General features: G+C 31.4%; 1 protein-coding gene across 1 annotated transcript in view; it reads left to right on the plus strand.

The window, feature by feature from the left end:
- The window catches only part of LOC145254777 (DNA ligase 1-like), a 288,066-nt gene that overhangs the window by 243,604 nt on the left and 27,259 nt on the right, over window positions 1-17,203 (plus strand). The window contains exons 16-19 of the mRNA XM_080113551.1: window positions 126-211; window positions 2,431-2,546; window positions 8,667-8,873; window positions 10,331-10,547. Of these exons, the coding sequence (XP_079969677.1) occupies window positions 126-211; window positions 2,431-2,546; window positions 8,667-8,873; window positions 10,331-10,547 (626 nt within the window). The remainder of the gene's footprint in view (window positions 1-125; window positions 212-2,430; window positions 2,547-8,666; window positions 8,874-10,330; window positions 10,548-17,203) is intronic.

The following is a 17,203-nucleotide window of genomic DNA, read 5'->3' on the forward strand; positions in this document are numbered from 1 at the left end:
TTTTCACCTAAAATGCATTCATTTGAAATCCAGTTATACTGCACAAACACAAAAAAAAATTGTTTACTCTTTAGTATTTAAATTAAAAACATTATTCACAATTTTTTCTTTTGTTTTTCCTTCAGTGAATGTCCTAATTATGATGCCATAGTGAAAGTTTTGCTCGAAGATGGCATTGACGAATTACCAAACAAATGTAAATTGACACCAGGTAAGTGATTTATTTATGAACACCTTTTATAAGTGTGCGTGTGTATGGAGGGGGGGGGAGACTATGTTACATAATGAGACAAATATTTAGCTAATATAGTATCTATATAAAAGCCAAGTACATCCAAGGATGGAATACTGCTGCCATGTCTGGGCAGGAGCTGCTAAAAACAGCCTATCCGGCCTTGACAGAGTACAAAATAGACTTTGTGGCTTAGTGGGGGATGCCCTTTTCTCTTCCCTGCAACTTCTCTCCCACAGAAGAGACATTGCGAGCCTATCCTTGTTTTGTCGTTATTTCCATGGCAGGTGCTCGTCTGAACTCCATTCTCTGGTCACTCCCTCGCCAATCTTTCACGAAAAACACCCGTCTAGCTTAATCCACTGTGAAAAATTTTCCCCACTCTTTATCTGTGCCTAAATCAAACCGTAGATTCCATGAACAAAGCTTCTTTCTTAGAACTGCACGCCTGTGGAACTCTGTTCCGTCTGCCTGCTTCCCATCTGACTACAACCTGGATGTCTTCAAGTCCAACGTAAACAAATTTCTAATGAACCATCTCTTTAAGTAAACGCTTCATTAAATCTCCACACTAACATACTGTACTTGCAATAACCCTTATCCCTGAGTGGCTTCCGGGCCTTGATAAGTGGTGACCACCGTGTAAAAAAAAAAAAAGAAAAGAAAAAGTAATATGTATGAAAATTTAAGTGCTATCAAGAGTTCTAGATGGCACCATAAAAAAATTGGATTTTTGTGCACCAGACGTCTTTCATTTTTTGGATATTTTGTTTGTGTGTGTTTGTTGCCAGTTGGGAGAGGAAGAATTGAAGTACTACTGCTGCTTGGGTGAATAAGCGAGCGAGTCGTGGATAAACTTTTGTTCCAGCCAAGAAACGAAGCATTGAGAAATAGTGCAGCAAATTGAAAATAAAGAGGAGTTAGTGAGGAGGAGTTCTGACCCCTTTTTGTTTTCTTCTTTCAACTCTAACAAAACAAAAAATTGGGTTATAGTCAGCTAATGTACGTAACTTCCTGTGTAGCGCTACTGGAAGTGGTGACAAGGCAAATTAGTTCTTTTGCTTTTATTGTTTTTCAGTATTTTTATTGTGAAGCGATTTATTGAAATAAAAGATAAGAAAAGGACATTATCAAAAAGTATACAATAAAAATTAACAAAATTATACAGATAAAACTAACACAATTAGTCCTTATTAAATAGTTTGTTACTTAAAAAGATTTTAAAAAGTGTTTTCAATAAGTCTTTAAAAATATGCATAAAACTAATTTCAATAATTCTTAAGACCAAAAAACTTTTCAATGATTATTAAATAAAAAAAGATTGATTGGAAAAACGTTTAAAAAAAAAAAAAAGTACATTCATAGGCGTGAGAGAAAAAAACCAAAGGAACCCCCAATACTAATGTGGCCTTTTGGCCAAGATCAAAGTGTAGTATCTGTTCTTCAGATGCTGCACTTCCATTTCTCGTTCTCTTTCAGTGGAGGAGAAATCCTTCACGATTGAGACAATTTTTATTTTTGTACCTTTTCTCCACGTTAAAAAACGACCCTGGTGTCTAACTCTGTCCCGAGGGGAGGCATAGTAAATAGGTACAATGCTATCTCATTGATTACTGTACACGTAATAACCCTTATCCCTGAGTAGCCTTCATGCCTTGATAAGTGGTGACCCCCATGTAAAAAAAAGAAAAAAGGAATTGATTTGACTTGTCACCGCTTCCAGTAGCGCTATGCTGGAAGTTAGGAAGTACGTTAGCTGACTAAAACCAAAAATTGCTGATATTTTTTAATGGCACTGCACTAATATGGATCACAGAAATTCATCTTTTGCGACACCTGGTGCCACTGTTTGAAGATACTGGTTTTTTGATCTGAAATGTACCAGATGTTGATATTGTAATTTTCCCATACTCTTTGCAAAACGCAATTATGTTTTGGAAAGACTAAAACAAAAACAGTTCTCCTCCTCAAAACAAACCAAACATGATGAATTTGCAGATATAAAAGCTTTTACCAAACAGATCACATTCAGCATTAAAAAACTCAAAAAGGATTGATGCATCGTAAAATCAAGCAACACAAACTTTTGCTGCAGCCTTAAACCTTGATAACAAATATTCTTAATTTTTTTTCTATTGAAAATGTTTCTTTCTAATGTATAAAATTAAAAACAAAAATGATTTTTTTTTTTTTTATAGGAATCCCCTTAAAACCAATGTTGGCTCACCCAACAAAAGGAGTCAGTGAAGTTTTGTCACGATTTGATGGAGCTGTGTTTACCTGTGAATATAAATATGACGGCGAACGTGCACAGGTACGCATACAAAAAAAATAAATGAAATCTCAAAAATCTAATATATAAAAAAGGTATTATGTGTGTCTCCATATTTTCAAACTCTATCTCCTCCGAAACTGAAAGTCACTGAGCGGCACTAGGGGCCTCAAATAATTAGATTTTTTTACGGGCCGTTCCTTTATGGATCTTTAGCCGGTTAGAATAGTTTTAAAGGAGTCAAATTTGAAAAAATTGGTATAGATTTTGTACATTCATCTTAATTTATTTTTAGTCAATTCATGTGTGTGTAATGTTGCTGTAGTGGTAACATCACCAGCTTTGAATGCTAATTTTGCTTTAGGTTTCGATTCTAGCTGATGGCACCTAAATACTTTTTTTTTTACTTTTGAAATCACGATTCTATAATAATATATACAAAATCTGGACAAATTAAAATATATTTAAGCCTATCGAACGATCAGGCACCCCCCCCCACTCCAAACGTTCAATAATGTGAATTGTTTGTACACATTCAATCTCAATGAAAAAAAAATTATCAGTTCGTACTTATATATAATAAAAGGCATTTTGTCTGTATGTGTATGTGGGTTAGTTCCCTATGGTACCAAAACTGCTAGCCGAATTTTTTTTTTTTTTTTTTTTTTATTTCACACAAATGTACTTTATGTGTGTGAGAGAGTTCTTAGATAGGTTTTGTATCGAAAAATGATAATCAAAAGTTCAATTAAAGAAGAGACAGATAAATTTGACCAAAGTTAACACCCTCATACAGCCTAACATTACAAATGCATTTGAGAAGTTTTATCACTGCACAAGCAGAAGAGCTCAGCATATAAAATCAACAGTAAATAAGACGGTGCATTCAGAATTAATGTTTCTGTTTATAGTAAAATTGAACCATGATACTTGACTTTCGCTATATATAAAAATAATTTTATAAAATCAACAGTAGGTTCCTTACAGTGCAATGTAGACGATGTGTTATGGACTGGAGAGGCATGTGAAGCTTCCTTCTGCACCATGGTGGTTCTTGACTAGATTAGGCAATCATTCAATTTGATTGATGAATGGGCAATTTCACTGATTTCAATGACAATAAAAGTGTTGGAAGTAAAAGATTCGTTGATCCTCATTGGATCCAAAAATTTTCGATTTCATTTTGACAATAAAAGTGTTGGAAGTAAAAGATTCGTTGATCCTCATTGGATCCAAAAATTTTCGATTTCATTTTGACAATAAAAGTGTTGGAAGTAAAAGATTCGTTGATCCTCATTGGATCCAAAAATTTTCGATTTCATTTTGACAATAAAAGTGTTGGAAGTAAAAGATTCGTTGATCCTCATTGGATCCAAAAATTTTCGATTTCATTTTGACAATAAAAGTGTTGGAAGTAAAAGATTCGTTGATCCTCATTGGATCCAAAAATTTTCGATTTCATTTTGACAATAAAAGTGTTGGAAGTAAAAGATTCGTTGATCCTCATTGGATCCAAAAATTTTCGATTTCATTTTGATAATAAAAGTGTTGGAAGTAAAAGATTCGTTGATCCTCATTGGATCCAAAAATTTTCAATTTCATTTTGATAATAAAAGTGTTGGAAGTAAAAGATTCGTTGATCCTCATTGGATCCAAAAATTTTCGATTTCATTTTGACAATAAAAGTGTTGGAAGTAAAAGATTTATTGATCCTCATTGGATCCAAAAATTTTCGATTTCATTTTGACAATAAAAGTGTTGGAAGTAAAAGATTCATTGATCCTCATTGGATCCAAAAATTTTCGATTTCATTTTGACAATAAAAGTGTTGGAAGTAAAAGATTCGTTGATCCTCATTGGATCCAAAAATTTTCGATTTCATTTTGACAATAAAAGTGTTGGAAGTAAAAGATTCGTTGATCCTCATTGGATCCAAAAATTTTCGATTTCATTTTGACAATAAAAGTGTTGGAAGTAAAAGATTCGTTGATCCTCATTGGATCCAAAAATTTTCGATTTCATTTTGACAATAAAAGTGTTGGAAGTAAAAGATTCGTTGATCCTCATTGGATCCAAAAATTTTCGATTTCATTTTGACAATAAAAGTGTTGGAAGTAAAAGATTCGTTGATCCTCATTGGATCCAAAAATTTTCGATTTCATTTTGATAATAAAAGTGTTGGAAGTAAAAGATTCGTTGATCCTCATTGGATCCAAAAATTTTCGATTTCATTTTGATAATAAAAGTGTTGGAAGTAAAAGATTCGTTGATCCTCATTGGATCCAAAAATTTTCGATTTCATTTTGACAATAAAAGTGTTGGAAGTAAAAGATTTATTGATCCTCATTGGATCCAAAAATTTTCGATTTCATTTTGACAATAAAAGTGTTGGAAGTAAAAGATTCGTTGATCCTCATTGGATCCAAAAATTTTCGATTTCATTTTGACAATAAAAGTGTTGGAAGTAAAAGATTCGTTGATCCTCATTGGATCCAAAAATTTTCGATTTCATTTTGACAATAAAAGTGTTGGAAGTAAAAGATTCGTTGATCCTCATTGGATCCAAAAATTTTCGATTTCATTTTGACAATAAAAGTGTTGGAAGTAAAAGATTCGTTGATCCTCATTGGATCCAAAAATTTTCGATTTCATTTTGACAATAAAAGTGTTGGAAGTAAAAGATTCGTTGATCCTCATTGGATCCAAAAATTTTCGATTTCATTTTGATAATAAAAGTGTTGGAAGTAAAAGATTCGTTGATCCTCATTGGATCCAAAAATTTTCGATTTCATTTTGATAATAAAAGTGTTGGAAGTAAAAGATTCGTTGATCCTCATTGGATCCAAAAATTTTCGATTTCATTTTGACAATAAAAGTGTTGGAAGTAAAAGATTTATTGATCCTCATTGGATCCAAAAATTTTCGATTTCATTTTGACAATAAAAGTGTTGGAAGTAAAAGATTCGTTGATCCTCATTGGATCCAAAAATTTTCGATTTCATTTTGACAATAAAAGTGTTGGAAGTAAAAGATTCGTTGATCCTCATTGGATCCAAAAATTTTCGATTTCATTTTGACAATAAAAGTGTTGGAAGTAAAAGATTCGTTGATCCTCATTGGATCCAAAAATTTTCGATTTCATTTTGACAATAAAAGTGTTGGAAGTAAAAGATTCGTTGATCCTCATTGGATCCAAAAATTTTCGATTTCATTTTGACAATAAAAGTGTTGGAAGTAAAAGATTCGTTGATCCTCATTGGATCCAAAAATTTTCGATTTCATTTTGACAATAAAAGTGTTGGAAGTAAAAGATTCGTTGATCCTCATTGGATCCAAAAATTTTCGATTTCATTTTGACAATAAAAGTGTTGGAAGTAAAAGATTCGTTGATCCTCATTGGATCCAAAAATTTTCGATTTCATTTTGACAATAAAAGTGTTGGAAGTAAAAGATTTATTGATCCTCATTGAATCCAAAAATTTTCGATTTCATTTTGACAATAAAAGTGTTGGAAGTAAAAGATTCGTTGATCCTCATTGGATCCAAAAATTTTCGATTTCATTTTGACAATAAAAGTGTTGGAAGTAAAAGATTTATTGATCCTCATTGGATCCAAAAATTTTCGATTTCATTTTGACAATAAAAGTGTTGGAAGTAAAAGATTCGTTGATCCTCATTGGATCCAAAAATTTTCGATTTCATTTTGACAATAAAAGTGTTGGAAGTAAAAGATTCGTTGATCCTCATTGGATCCAAAAATTTTCGATTTCATTTTGACAATAAAAGTGTTGGAAGTAAAAGATTCGTTGATCCTCATTGGATCCAAAAATTTTCGATTTCATTTTGACAATAAAAGTGTTGGAAGTAAAAGATTCGTTGATCCTCATTGGATCCAAAAATTTTCGATTTCATTTTGACAATAAAAGTGTTGGAAGTAAAAGATTCGTTGATCCTCATTGGATCCAAAAATTTTCGATTTCATTTTGACAATAAAAGTGTTGGAAGTAAAAGATTCGTTGATCCTCATTGGATCCAAAAATTTTCGATTTCATTTTGACAATAAAAGTGTTGGAAGTAAAAGATTCGTTGATCCTCATTGGATCCAAAAATTTTCGATTTCATTTTGACAATAAAAGTGTTGGAAGTAAAAGATTTATTGATCCTCATTGGATCCAAAAATTTTCGATTTCATTTTGACAATAAAAGTGTTGGAAGTAAAAGATTCGTTGATCCTCATTGGATCCAAAAATTTTCGATTTCATCTCCTAATTTTAACATCTTCCACTATTCTCACTGTCTTTTCCGTTATTTATTTGCATCTTCAAAAGGGTAGGGTGAGACAGAACATCTGTTTTTAATACAAGGAAATCTCCATCCCCCTCCAAAAAAGGGGACACTCTGGATCGTAACATAAATAAAAATTGCCTCAGTTTAGAAAGATTTCTCCTTCATTGACCAAGGACAAAAAAATGAAGTGTAGTATCAAAACAGATACTACACTTTTCTCCTTGATAAAAGGTCAAAGAGATTGTTGATTCTTTGGAGATGAAAAAAATTAGTATCTTATTAGTAAAAGCAGGTGGTATTCCCTGGAATCTGTATGACAATAAGCCTCTCTGGTTTTAGTGTTCTTCACATTATTTTACCACTATTGCAACTTGCTTGGTGTTCTTGTACCGCCTGTTCACCATTGAGTTTTTGTGTAGCGTAACTGAGGATTACGTGTCTGTTTTTTTTTAGCTGACATTCTTCTGGAGGTTGAAAGTTCAATCCTAAGTACGGGCAATACCAAGAATTGCAAATTTCTTAAGACTTCTAACTGAGCAAGATCATGCTACCCCTGTTGATTAATTCACGAGTTCTGTTCAAAATTTAATACAGATTCCCAAGTTGACAGAAAGGTTTCCGATTTTGATAAGATATACCTGATAACGGTTGGAAGTTATATCAGCCGAAACGTGTGAATAGCACTCCAGATAAGAACAATAGTCGTAATAATCCAAATAATACGAACTACGAGGGTAATTTCAAATGAAGCATCCTATATATTTTTTTTAATCCAAAAAGTTAAAGGCCTACGAAGATTGGAGTGGTTACATTAAAACGAGCCGCCTTTTGCACTCGAGAATTTCTTTTTCTACATAGTCACCACCATTCTTAATTCACTTTTGCCAGGAATTCCATAACACTTCTCTGCTCCTGACTCATTTCTCTGTTAGGAGTTGCCTTCTTAGAGTCTCACACCGTCAATATCTGCAATGCAGATGAAACTTTCAGGTCATGAATGCATAAGTTCAGTCATCACAACACTACAATTTGCATTTGAGCAGAATAAAAACTAGGAGGCATTACTTTTGGAATGCCCCTCATTTTTAAATACTCATATCTTATTTTACTGCATTTGTTGATGATGGCTGATAGTTTTCTCTGGAAATTCATTAGCAAAACACCTCATGATTGCAGCATTCTTTCAACCTTTAATTGGAGGTCTGCATGGTGCTATTTCTTCTGTTCTCCCAGATTTGTTCGCATACTCATTACAAAGATTGTTGAGTATTTTATTTGAAGCTAGCGGGATGGGGGTGGGGGCTTTGCTCTGTCGTAAAACACGCTTAAATATGAAATTTTAATTTGTCTGCATTTTGTATATATTATTATAGTCCTGAAAGCAAAACTGTATTCAAAGCTGGTGACGTTACACCTGTACCAACATGATACGCATATGAATTGATTAAAAATAAAAAATAAACTAAGATGAATGTACAAAATGTATAATATCTTTTTTCAATTTTGACCTCTTAAAAACTATTTTAACCGGCCTATAAAAGAATGGTTCATAAAAAATGCAATCATTTGAGGCTCCTAGCACCGCTCTGCAATTTTTTAGTTTCGGAGGAGATAGAGTTTGAAAATATGGAGACAAACAGACATGGTGAGTTTTATAAATTAGATTTCTAGAGAAGAATCTTGTATTCTAGGAATGGAATTGTTGTATAACTGTTCCAAAATGCTTTCTGTTTCCAACATGACAGACTGTTTTATTTAATGATTTAATTTGATGATTTTAAAATTCCATGCAGAACATCTTTGGCTATTTTTTTTTTTTTTTTTTTTTTTTTGCCAAAAATTAAAAAAAAAAAAAATTTTCTCTTCAATTATCAGATTCATTTGAAAGACAACGGGAAAATCGAAATCTATAGTCGAAACTCTGAAGACAACACTTCGAAATATCCTGACATTATTGAGCGTATCAATAAATCATTCAAGGAGAATGTTAAGTCATGTGTGATCGATGCTGAAGCCGTTGCATGGGACAAAGAAAAACAGATGATTCTTCCATTCCAAGTACTCAGCACACGCAAACGAAAGGTAAAACCATTTTCTCTTTATTCCTCTTTTTATGAGATGTGCTAAAAATTTGTTACAATATTATTTTAGTTGAATTTAGATTATTTTAGCTGAATTTTATTTTAGCCGAATTTTATTTTAGCTAAATTTAGATTATTTTAACTATATTTAGATTATTTTAACTGAATTCTATTTTAGTTGAATTCTATTTTAGCTGAATTCTATTTTAGCTGAATTTTATTTTAGCTAAATTTTATTTTAGCTGAGTTTTAGTTTAGCTGAATTTTATTTTAGCTAAATTTAGATTATTTTAACTATATTTAGATTATTTTAACTGAATTCTATTTTAGTTGAATTCTATTTTAGCTGAATTCTATTTTAGCTGAATTCTATTTTAGCTGAATTTTATTTTAGCCGAATTTTATTTTAGCTAAATTTAGATTATTTTAACTATATTTAGATTATTTTAACTGAATTCTATTTTAGTTGAATTCTATTTTAGCTGAATTCTATTTTAGCTGAATTTTATTTTAACTAAATTTTATTTTAGCTGAGTTTTAGTTTAGCTGAATTTTATTTTAGCTGAATTTTATTTTAGCTAAATTTAGATATTTTAACCGTATTTAGATTATTTTAACTGAATTATATTTAAGCTAAATTTAGATTTTTTAACTGAATTTAAATAACTTTGGCTAAATTTAGATCATTTTAGTTAAATTTAGATTATTTGAGCTGAATTTAGATCATTTTTGCGAAGTTTTAGCAAGCTTTAGATTATTCATAGCCGAATTTTGATAAGACATAAAAATTGCATGTTTAACATTGAAAATTCTATTTTAAACAAAAGTATAATAAATCAACAATATTTACATTTCAGACTGACGCATAATAAATCAACCGTTTTACTATTTATGTACCACATGTATTTGATGACTGCTCCTGCTGATTCTCTATTCATGTGATATTTAGGCACGACAAATGCCATTTTATTTTGTTTTATTCGCTAAAATCTTTGTAAAAATTAAACAATGTTTTTTTCAAAAAATAAGTCAAACATAAGAAAAAAATGTTTCCTTTAACTTAAAAGAAAAAAATATTTGTCATAAATGTTTTTTTATTTATTTTATAGTACGTGTTCACATTTTTTTTTTTTTTTTTTTACAGTAAATGTTTACCAAAAATGACAAAAGTTAAATATATCAACAAATTATTTAATTTTTAATTGCAGCCCTTCCTCTGTTTTATTTTTGACAAAGATTTTCAATAAATAAAAAAACAGTTCATCTAAATTAAAATTAGTTGCTTCTTGGTTGATCCAGGTGGCCGAATGATGTGCCTAAATATCACATGAATATTTGTAGGATTTGTCGTCGTACTATATCGTGCCTTAATTTGTAAAACCGATTTTTTTTTGCAGATGCCATTTAGAAGATATGAACTACTTCAATTAATAGATTGATTTTTATGCTCTTTTTAAGGATGCGTCAGTTTCTGATATCAAAGTTCAAGTTTGCGTACATGCCTTTGACCTTTTGTACCTGAACGGCGAACCCCTTGTCAAGGAACCACTAAGACGCAGGCGTCAACTTTTATGGGACAATTTTAAAGAAATAGAGGGTGAATTTGTCTTTGCCAAATCACTCACGACGTCAAATACAGAAGAAATTGGAGAGTTTTTAGATGAGTCCATCAAAGGTAAGTTCGATTCACCATATCTTTTGTCTGACTTTCTAGTATTTCAGTTGATAAAACATTCCGCTGCATACATTATGTGGAGTGTATGAGTAAAATTCATGACATATATATGATGTTGCATCCCTCTGTCTGTTCTACAAGTATTTTAATGATGAATGCTCCGAACTACAAGCTCCCTCGTACCCCCTTGACATAAATACCTCCGACAAGCAGCTAAATCCCACCCTTTCACAATAGAGATCCCTAGATGTAAGAGAGCTTTCTACTCCAGTAGTTTCTTTCCCAGAACTGCTAGACCTTGGAATTCCCTTCCTGGTCCCTGCTTCCCCAACTGTACTGACATGCAGAAGTTCAAGTGTAATGTGAACTGACATCTTGCTGCCCAACTCCCTACATAGTACCCCTGTAGCTTAGGTCCCTGATAGCAGCCCTCTACATCAAAGTGGCAATGTGCCTTGTTTGGGGTGAAATTGTAATAATTAAAAAAAATATATATATATATATATATATATATATATATATATATCTATATATATATATATATATATGTTAGCAGTTCAGACTGGCTTTGCCTTGATGGAGGGTAGACTAAAACTTGCTGCTATGGTTTCAAATAATCTGAAATAACATGGGGAAACTTGATTCCAAATATCTCTCATATGTTATCTCTCCTCTCTTTTGGAAATAGGGTATGATTATGAATATCTTCAGTATCAAATAATCTTTGTAAACTGTGAAATTTACTTCATGTATGAAAACCAAAGAGGGCAGATATAACATATGAGAAATATTTGGAATCAAGTCTCCCCTTTCTGTTATTTTAGATCATTAAAAACCATAGCAGCAAGTTTTAGTCTCCCCTCCATCAAGGCCAGATGTTTTGGGGAAATATCAGATATTTTGTAATTCATATGCAAAACTAAGAAAATAATGACAATGATTGAAACATTGGTAAAGGTGCAGTATCTTTCCACTCTCAGAAATCCTTTAAAATTACCACTATTAGAGGTTTTCAAAGGTGTTGACAACGAAAATAACGTTTGAAATTCCAGGAAATGAGTAGTGTGCAAGATATGGAGAAATTATAGTTTAAAAAGTGGGGGGGGATTACTTTTCTATAATAAGTTATCGTAAAATGGACACCCACTTTATAGCTACCTTTTTAGTGGTGGTGGGGGGGGGGCTGTTATTTTTTTAGGAGTGGTGTTTATTAGGTGATTGTGAGCTTGTAGACCAACACAAACCTGCCTTAAAAAACTTGTTTTCTATAGGCTTTGGGTCTGCTGAAAATGAATATCGCATTTAAATTTTTTGCAAGAAAGTGTTTTTCTGGTTATAAAGTAATGTATTTCTTTGGTATAAGTAATGTTTTTCTGGTTATAAAGTAATGTATTTCTTTCGTATAAGTAATGTTTTTCTGGTTATAAAGTAATGTATTTCTTTGGTATAAGTAATGTTTTTCTGGTTATAAAGTAATGTATTTCTTTGGTATAAGTAATGTTTTTCTGGTTATAAAGTAATGTATTTCTTTGTTATAAGTAATGTTTTTCTGGTTATAAAGTAATGTATTTCTTTGTTGTAAGTAATGTTTTTTCTGGTTATAAAGTAATGTATTTCTTTGGTATAAGTAATGTTTTTCTGGTTATAAAGTAATGTATTTCTTTGTTATAAGTAACGTTTTTCTGGTTATAAAGTAATGTATATCTTTCGTATAAGTAATGTTTTTCTGGTTATAAAGTAATGTATTTCTTTGGTCTAAGTAATGTTTTTCTGGTTATAAAGTAATGTTTTTCTGGTTATAAAGTAATGTATTTCTTTGTCATAAGTAATGTTTTTCTGGTTATAAAGTAATGTATTTCTTTGGTATAAGTAATGTTTTTCTGGTTATAAAGTAATGTATTTCTTTGGTATAAGTAATGTTTTTTCTGGTTATAAAGTAATGTATTTTTTTGGTATAAGTAATGTTTTTCTGGTTATAAAGTAATGTATTTCTTTGGTATAAGTAATGTTTTTCTGGTTATAAAGTAATGTATTTCTTTGGTATAAGTGTTTTTGCTATTGTTGTACGGCCAAGCATGTGCACATTTGTGCTTAATACCTGAAAGAATACTTCGTTTTCAGCACACACAAGAACCTATAGAAAACAATTTTCTTAGGTTTTGTGTTTGTCTACCAGACCATAATAAACAACAACCCATAAAAGAAATACAGAAAAAAGGTGGCTATAAAGTGGGTGTTCATTTTACGTTAAATTAATATAGAAAAGTGATTCCCCACTTTTAGAAGCTATAATTTCTTAATATCTTTGAAACTACTTGTTTCCTGGAATTTTAAACATTATTTTCATTTCCAGCACCCTTGAAAACCTATGATAGCGGTAATTTTAAAGGACTTTTTGAGGGTGGAAAGATACTGCATCTTTACCTGAACATTTTATGGCTGTAAAAATGTGCCACACATAGGCTCTGGATGATAGATGGTCCCCTTAATGTGCGACCTGAAGGGCAAATGTTACATAGCTCATTACACAATTCAGGTCATTAGCTTTCCAACGAGCCTTCATCTGTTAAATTCTGATCATTAACTGCTGAGATGTTAAAAACATTATCAAAAAGCTTGTATATCCATATCTCTCTCTCTCTCTCATATATATATATATATATATATATATATATATGATTACTTCATTTAATCACATGAATTAATATACGAAAGTATAAATTTATGCAACTTTAAGTATTTCCTTCAACAGTGCTCAATACATAGGTAGAACTAGGTAGTAAGTTATAAAATATATATGGCAATTAAGCTACACAGAATATTCCGCATTTCATCCACGCTAGGATTCATCAGGCATAATATATATATGTATCTTTACTCGTAGCCAAATTGCATATTGAAATGCTCATATCTTTGATTCTATGGGATAAAACTAAAAGAAAATTTTCAGGCTTTTTGAAGATTATAAAACAATTCTATAGTTACAATTTTATGACAATTGGTAAAAAAGAACCTATATTTTCAAACCAATAAAATATGCTTAAATTTGCCTACATTTGTATATATAGTGTCCTGGCAAGTCAGCTTTAGTTTTGCTGCTTTGGGATGAATTTTGCTTCGTTTTTTTTGCTTGGTTGTCTACCCTGTGGCTTTGCCAGGCCACTAATATATATACAGGGTAGAATGATAAAATTGTCGCCCTAAAGAAAGCAACACTACAGCTTTATTTTAAAACTGTTATTGAAAAAATCAATTCAGGTAACTTGATTATGTAGTAGAGTTGACATCTATTCAATGTAGCCACCTTCAGCTTCAATCACTGCTTTGATGGCTTTGGTGTTGTGGAGGTCATGTTGGTGATGTTCTGATGTATGACCAAATGAAGTAGTCCAGCAGGTTCAGGTCGGAGAAGGAGGGGGGGGGGCAGTGAGAGAAAGGTACAAAATTGTAGCACTTTTTCTGAAGCCAAACCTGAGTCTCTTTGGACTTGTGGGTCGGCGGTGAGTCCTGCTGCCATACCCAGGGTCTGCCAGTGGCTACGAGACTGCATCAGGGAAGCACCATACTCTTCAGCACATCCAGGTACACTTGGGTATTGACTTTCAAGCTGATTTGGAAGATAAGAGGTGGCATGATGTGACACTCACTTGAAACCACACCAAAAACCATAACCATGGATGAAAATTTTCTTGAGCTGTGCCCTCAAGCATTGAACTGGTCAGATTTGTATTTTGAGGGTGCTAGCAATGGTCCTGTTGTCATAACTTTGATCGGTGGAAAGCATGAGTTGTACAGTGACACATCTCTAATCTCGTTCATTGAACATTGTGTTACTTTCAGATATGATAGAAAGCTTTTGGAATTTACACAATTGACCAACTAGTAAATAGTTTGCAAACAAAAAAAAACAAACTGGTTTTCATGAAATGGAAATGGAATCATGTTGTCTTTTCTAGGGGGATGATTTAATTATTTCATTCTGTATTTATGTATAAAGTAAGTCATGGAAATCTATGGCAATTTAGCTACACAGAATCTTCAACATTTCATCCCCGTAAGCAATCCCCGTAAGCAATCAACTGTTCCTTACACGGATGACATGTGGAAGATTCTGTGTAGCTTAATTGTTATATATATTTTCATAACTTAATTCGTAGCTCTACTTATGTATTGAGCACTATTGAAATAATACTGGAAAGTGATACATAAAATATATCTCCTTATAATATTGTAGGTAAATACATTCAATAATATATATATATATATATATATATATATATATATATATATATAAAATATATTTTAGTCATTGACATACAGTCCTGTTTCGTTGTTTCACAACTCATCAGTGCCGCTAGACTAACACCTATCCCATCCCTATATATATATACACATTCCTGTGGAAATATGATTTTTTCAATTATATATATATATATATATATATATATAATTGAAAAAATCATATTTCCACAGGAATGTGTATATATAGATATAGATATATATATATATATATAAATTAAAAAAATCCATAAAAATCATATCAATTGGACTGTTGTTTTTCATTGATTCGTACGTTGAGTTATTTGTAAAATTGTGTGAATTTGTCAACGTCATCATTATCATGTACTGCATATGTGCGAGTCTAAAATAAACTTTTTATTTTAAAAAAAAAAATATCCAAGCATCTGTAATTCATATCAATTGGACTGTTGTTTTTCGTCGATTCGTACGTTGAGTTATTTGGAAAATTATGTGTGAATTTGTCAACATCATCATCATGTTCCTCTCATGTGTATTTTACATGTATGTGTGTGTTTACGTATGTATAGGCATATGTATGTATGTGCGTATTTGTGTGCCTCTACGTGATTATGGTTGCATGTGTGTGCACATGCATACGTATGTTGGCGTACATCTGTATGTACGCATGTGTTTATTGTCATGTGTATGTGGGGTGGAGAGGGCTTCCGTAAGCTGTGGTGAAGGCAACCCCTCTAGGAGAAGCAAATCTTAGATTTTAAAAAAAAAAAAAAAAAAAAAAACATAAAGCGGGAGACGAGTACCCGCATTAAGCTGGTCTGCTGTTTGACTTGTTGCTGGCTATCTTGCTCTTGCTTGTTGCTGGATGTCAACATTTTGAACCGAGAGAGAGATTTAGCTGTCGTACAAAGCTAAAACTCTGTAACATCGTCTTTGTATAGATACTCCCTCAGCCATGGAAAAGTTGTGACGTGTGTAGGCATTAAATGCTGGAAGCATGTAATAATTGATCTGCCATCATTATATGCATATATGTATGTATAGGTGTATGTATGTTCATGTACAAGTGTATGTATATGTGTTTATATCTATGTGTATATGTATGTATATGTGTATATATATGTATATATGTATGTGTGTGTATGTATATACATATATATATATTGTTTGTGTGCATATATGCATATGTATGCCTGTGTATGTATGTATGTGCATGTTTGTGTATGAGTGCATATTAATGTGTGTGTATATATATGTACATATGTGTATGTATTTGTACATGTGTGTGTGTATTTATATGTATGCACATGTGTATGTATGCGTGTGTGTATGTATATGTATATATGTGCATTATGCATTATATATGTATATATGTGTGTATGTGTATATATGTATGCGTGCAGGTATATATATGTATGTATACTAGTGACCATCTTCAGTGTCATGTCTGTTGGTGCGTGTGAATTTTGCCGGCAGGACTAAAGTCATTTTCGGCTCATGGACTTTCAGTGCCCGAGGGAGTGGCACTCGTCTGACAAGACATTGCAATCATCATCATATATATATATTTCTGTGGAAATATGATTTTTTTTAATTATATGTCACCTTTTTTTTTTATCTACTAATCCTAAATTTATAAAGCTCAATGTAATTACAGAGCATATAACAAACAAATGACAAAAGTCTGTATTCCAAATTTCATGATGTTGACCATCTTACAATTTATTCCTTTAATTACATTGTCATCCACAATTCTTGACAGCAACTGTTGCGTAGTGCAAAATCATTCATTTAATTATCATATCAATCAATGAATCTATTTTGCTCTTAACTCATCAGAAGAAATAGCAAGTATCAATTCATCAAAAAAAAAAAGCAAAATACATTTGGGCATGATTACGAAATTTGAAATTTGAAAGAGTTATTGCAATTACTTTTTATTTTATCGTTTATTATGCCATAGTCAACATCATGAAATTTGAAATATAGGCTTTTGTCATTTGTTTATATATATATATTGTTTATATATATATATATATGTGTATATATATATATATCTATATGACGACTTCATTTTATCACATAAATTAATATACGAAAGTATAAATTTATGCATTAAGTATTTACTTCAAGAGTGCTCAATACGTTGGTAGAACTAGGTATATTGCTATATATATTTTATAACTTACTATATATATATTTTATATATATATATATATATATATAATATATGAATGTATATATATATTATTTTATAACTTACTATATATATATATATATGTGTGTGTATATTATATTTTTCTTTGTCTGTTTCACTTTTTCTCAGAAACTACTGGACGGATCTGGTTGAAATTTTGGATTAGGAATTAATAGGGATTAGCATTTAATGCAGAAAA

Source organism: Euprymna scolopes, chromosome 30, assembly GCF_053919585.1.
Source record: "Euprymna scolopes isolate OS-2025 chromosome 30, ASM5391958v1, whole genome shotgun sequence".
Classification (NCBI taxonomy): Eukaryota; Metazoa; Mollusca; class Cephalopoda; order Sepiida; family Sepiolidae; genus Euprymna; species Euprymna scolopes.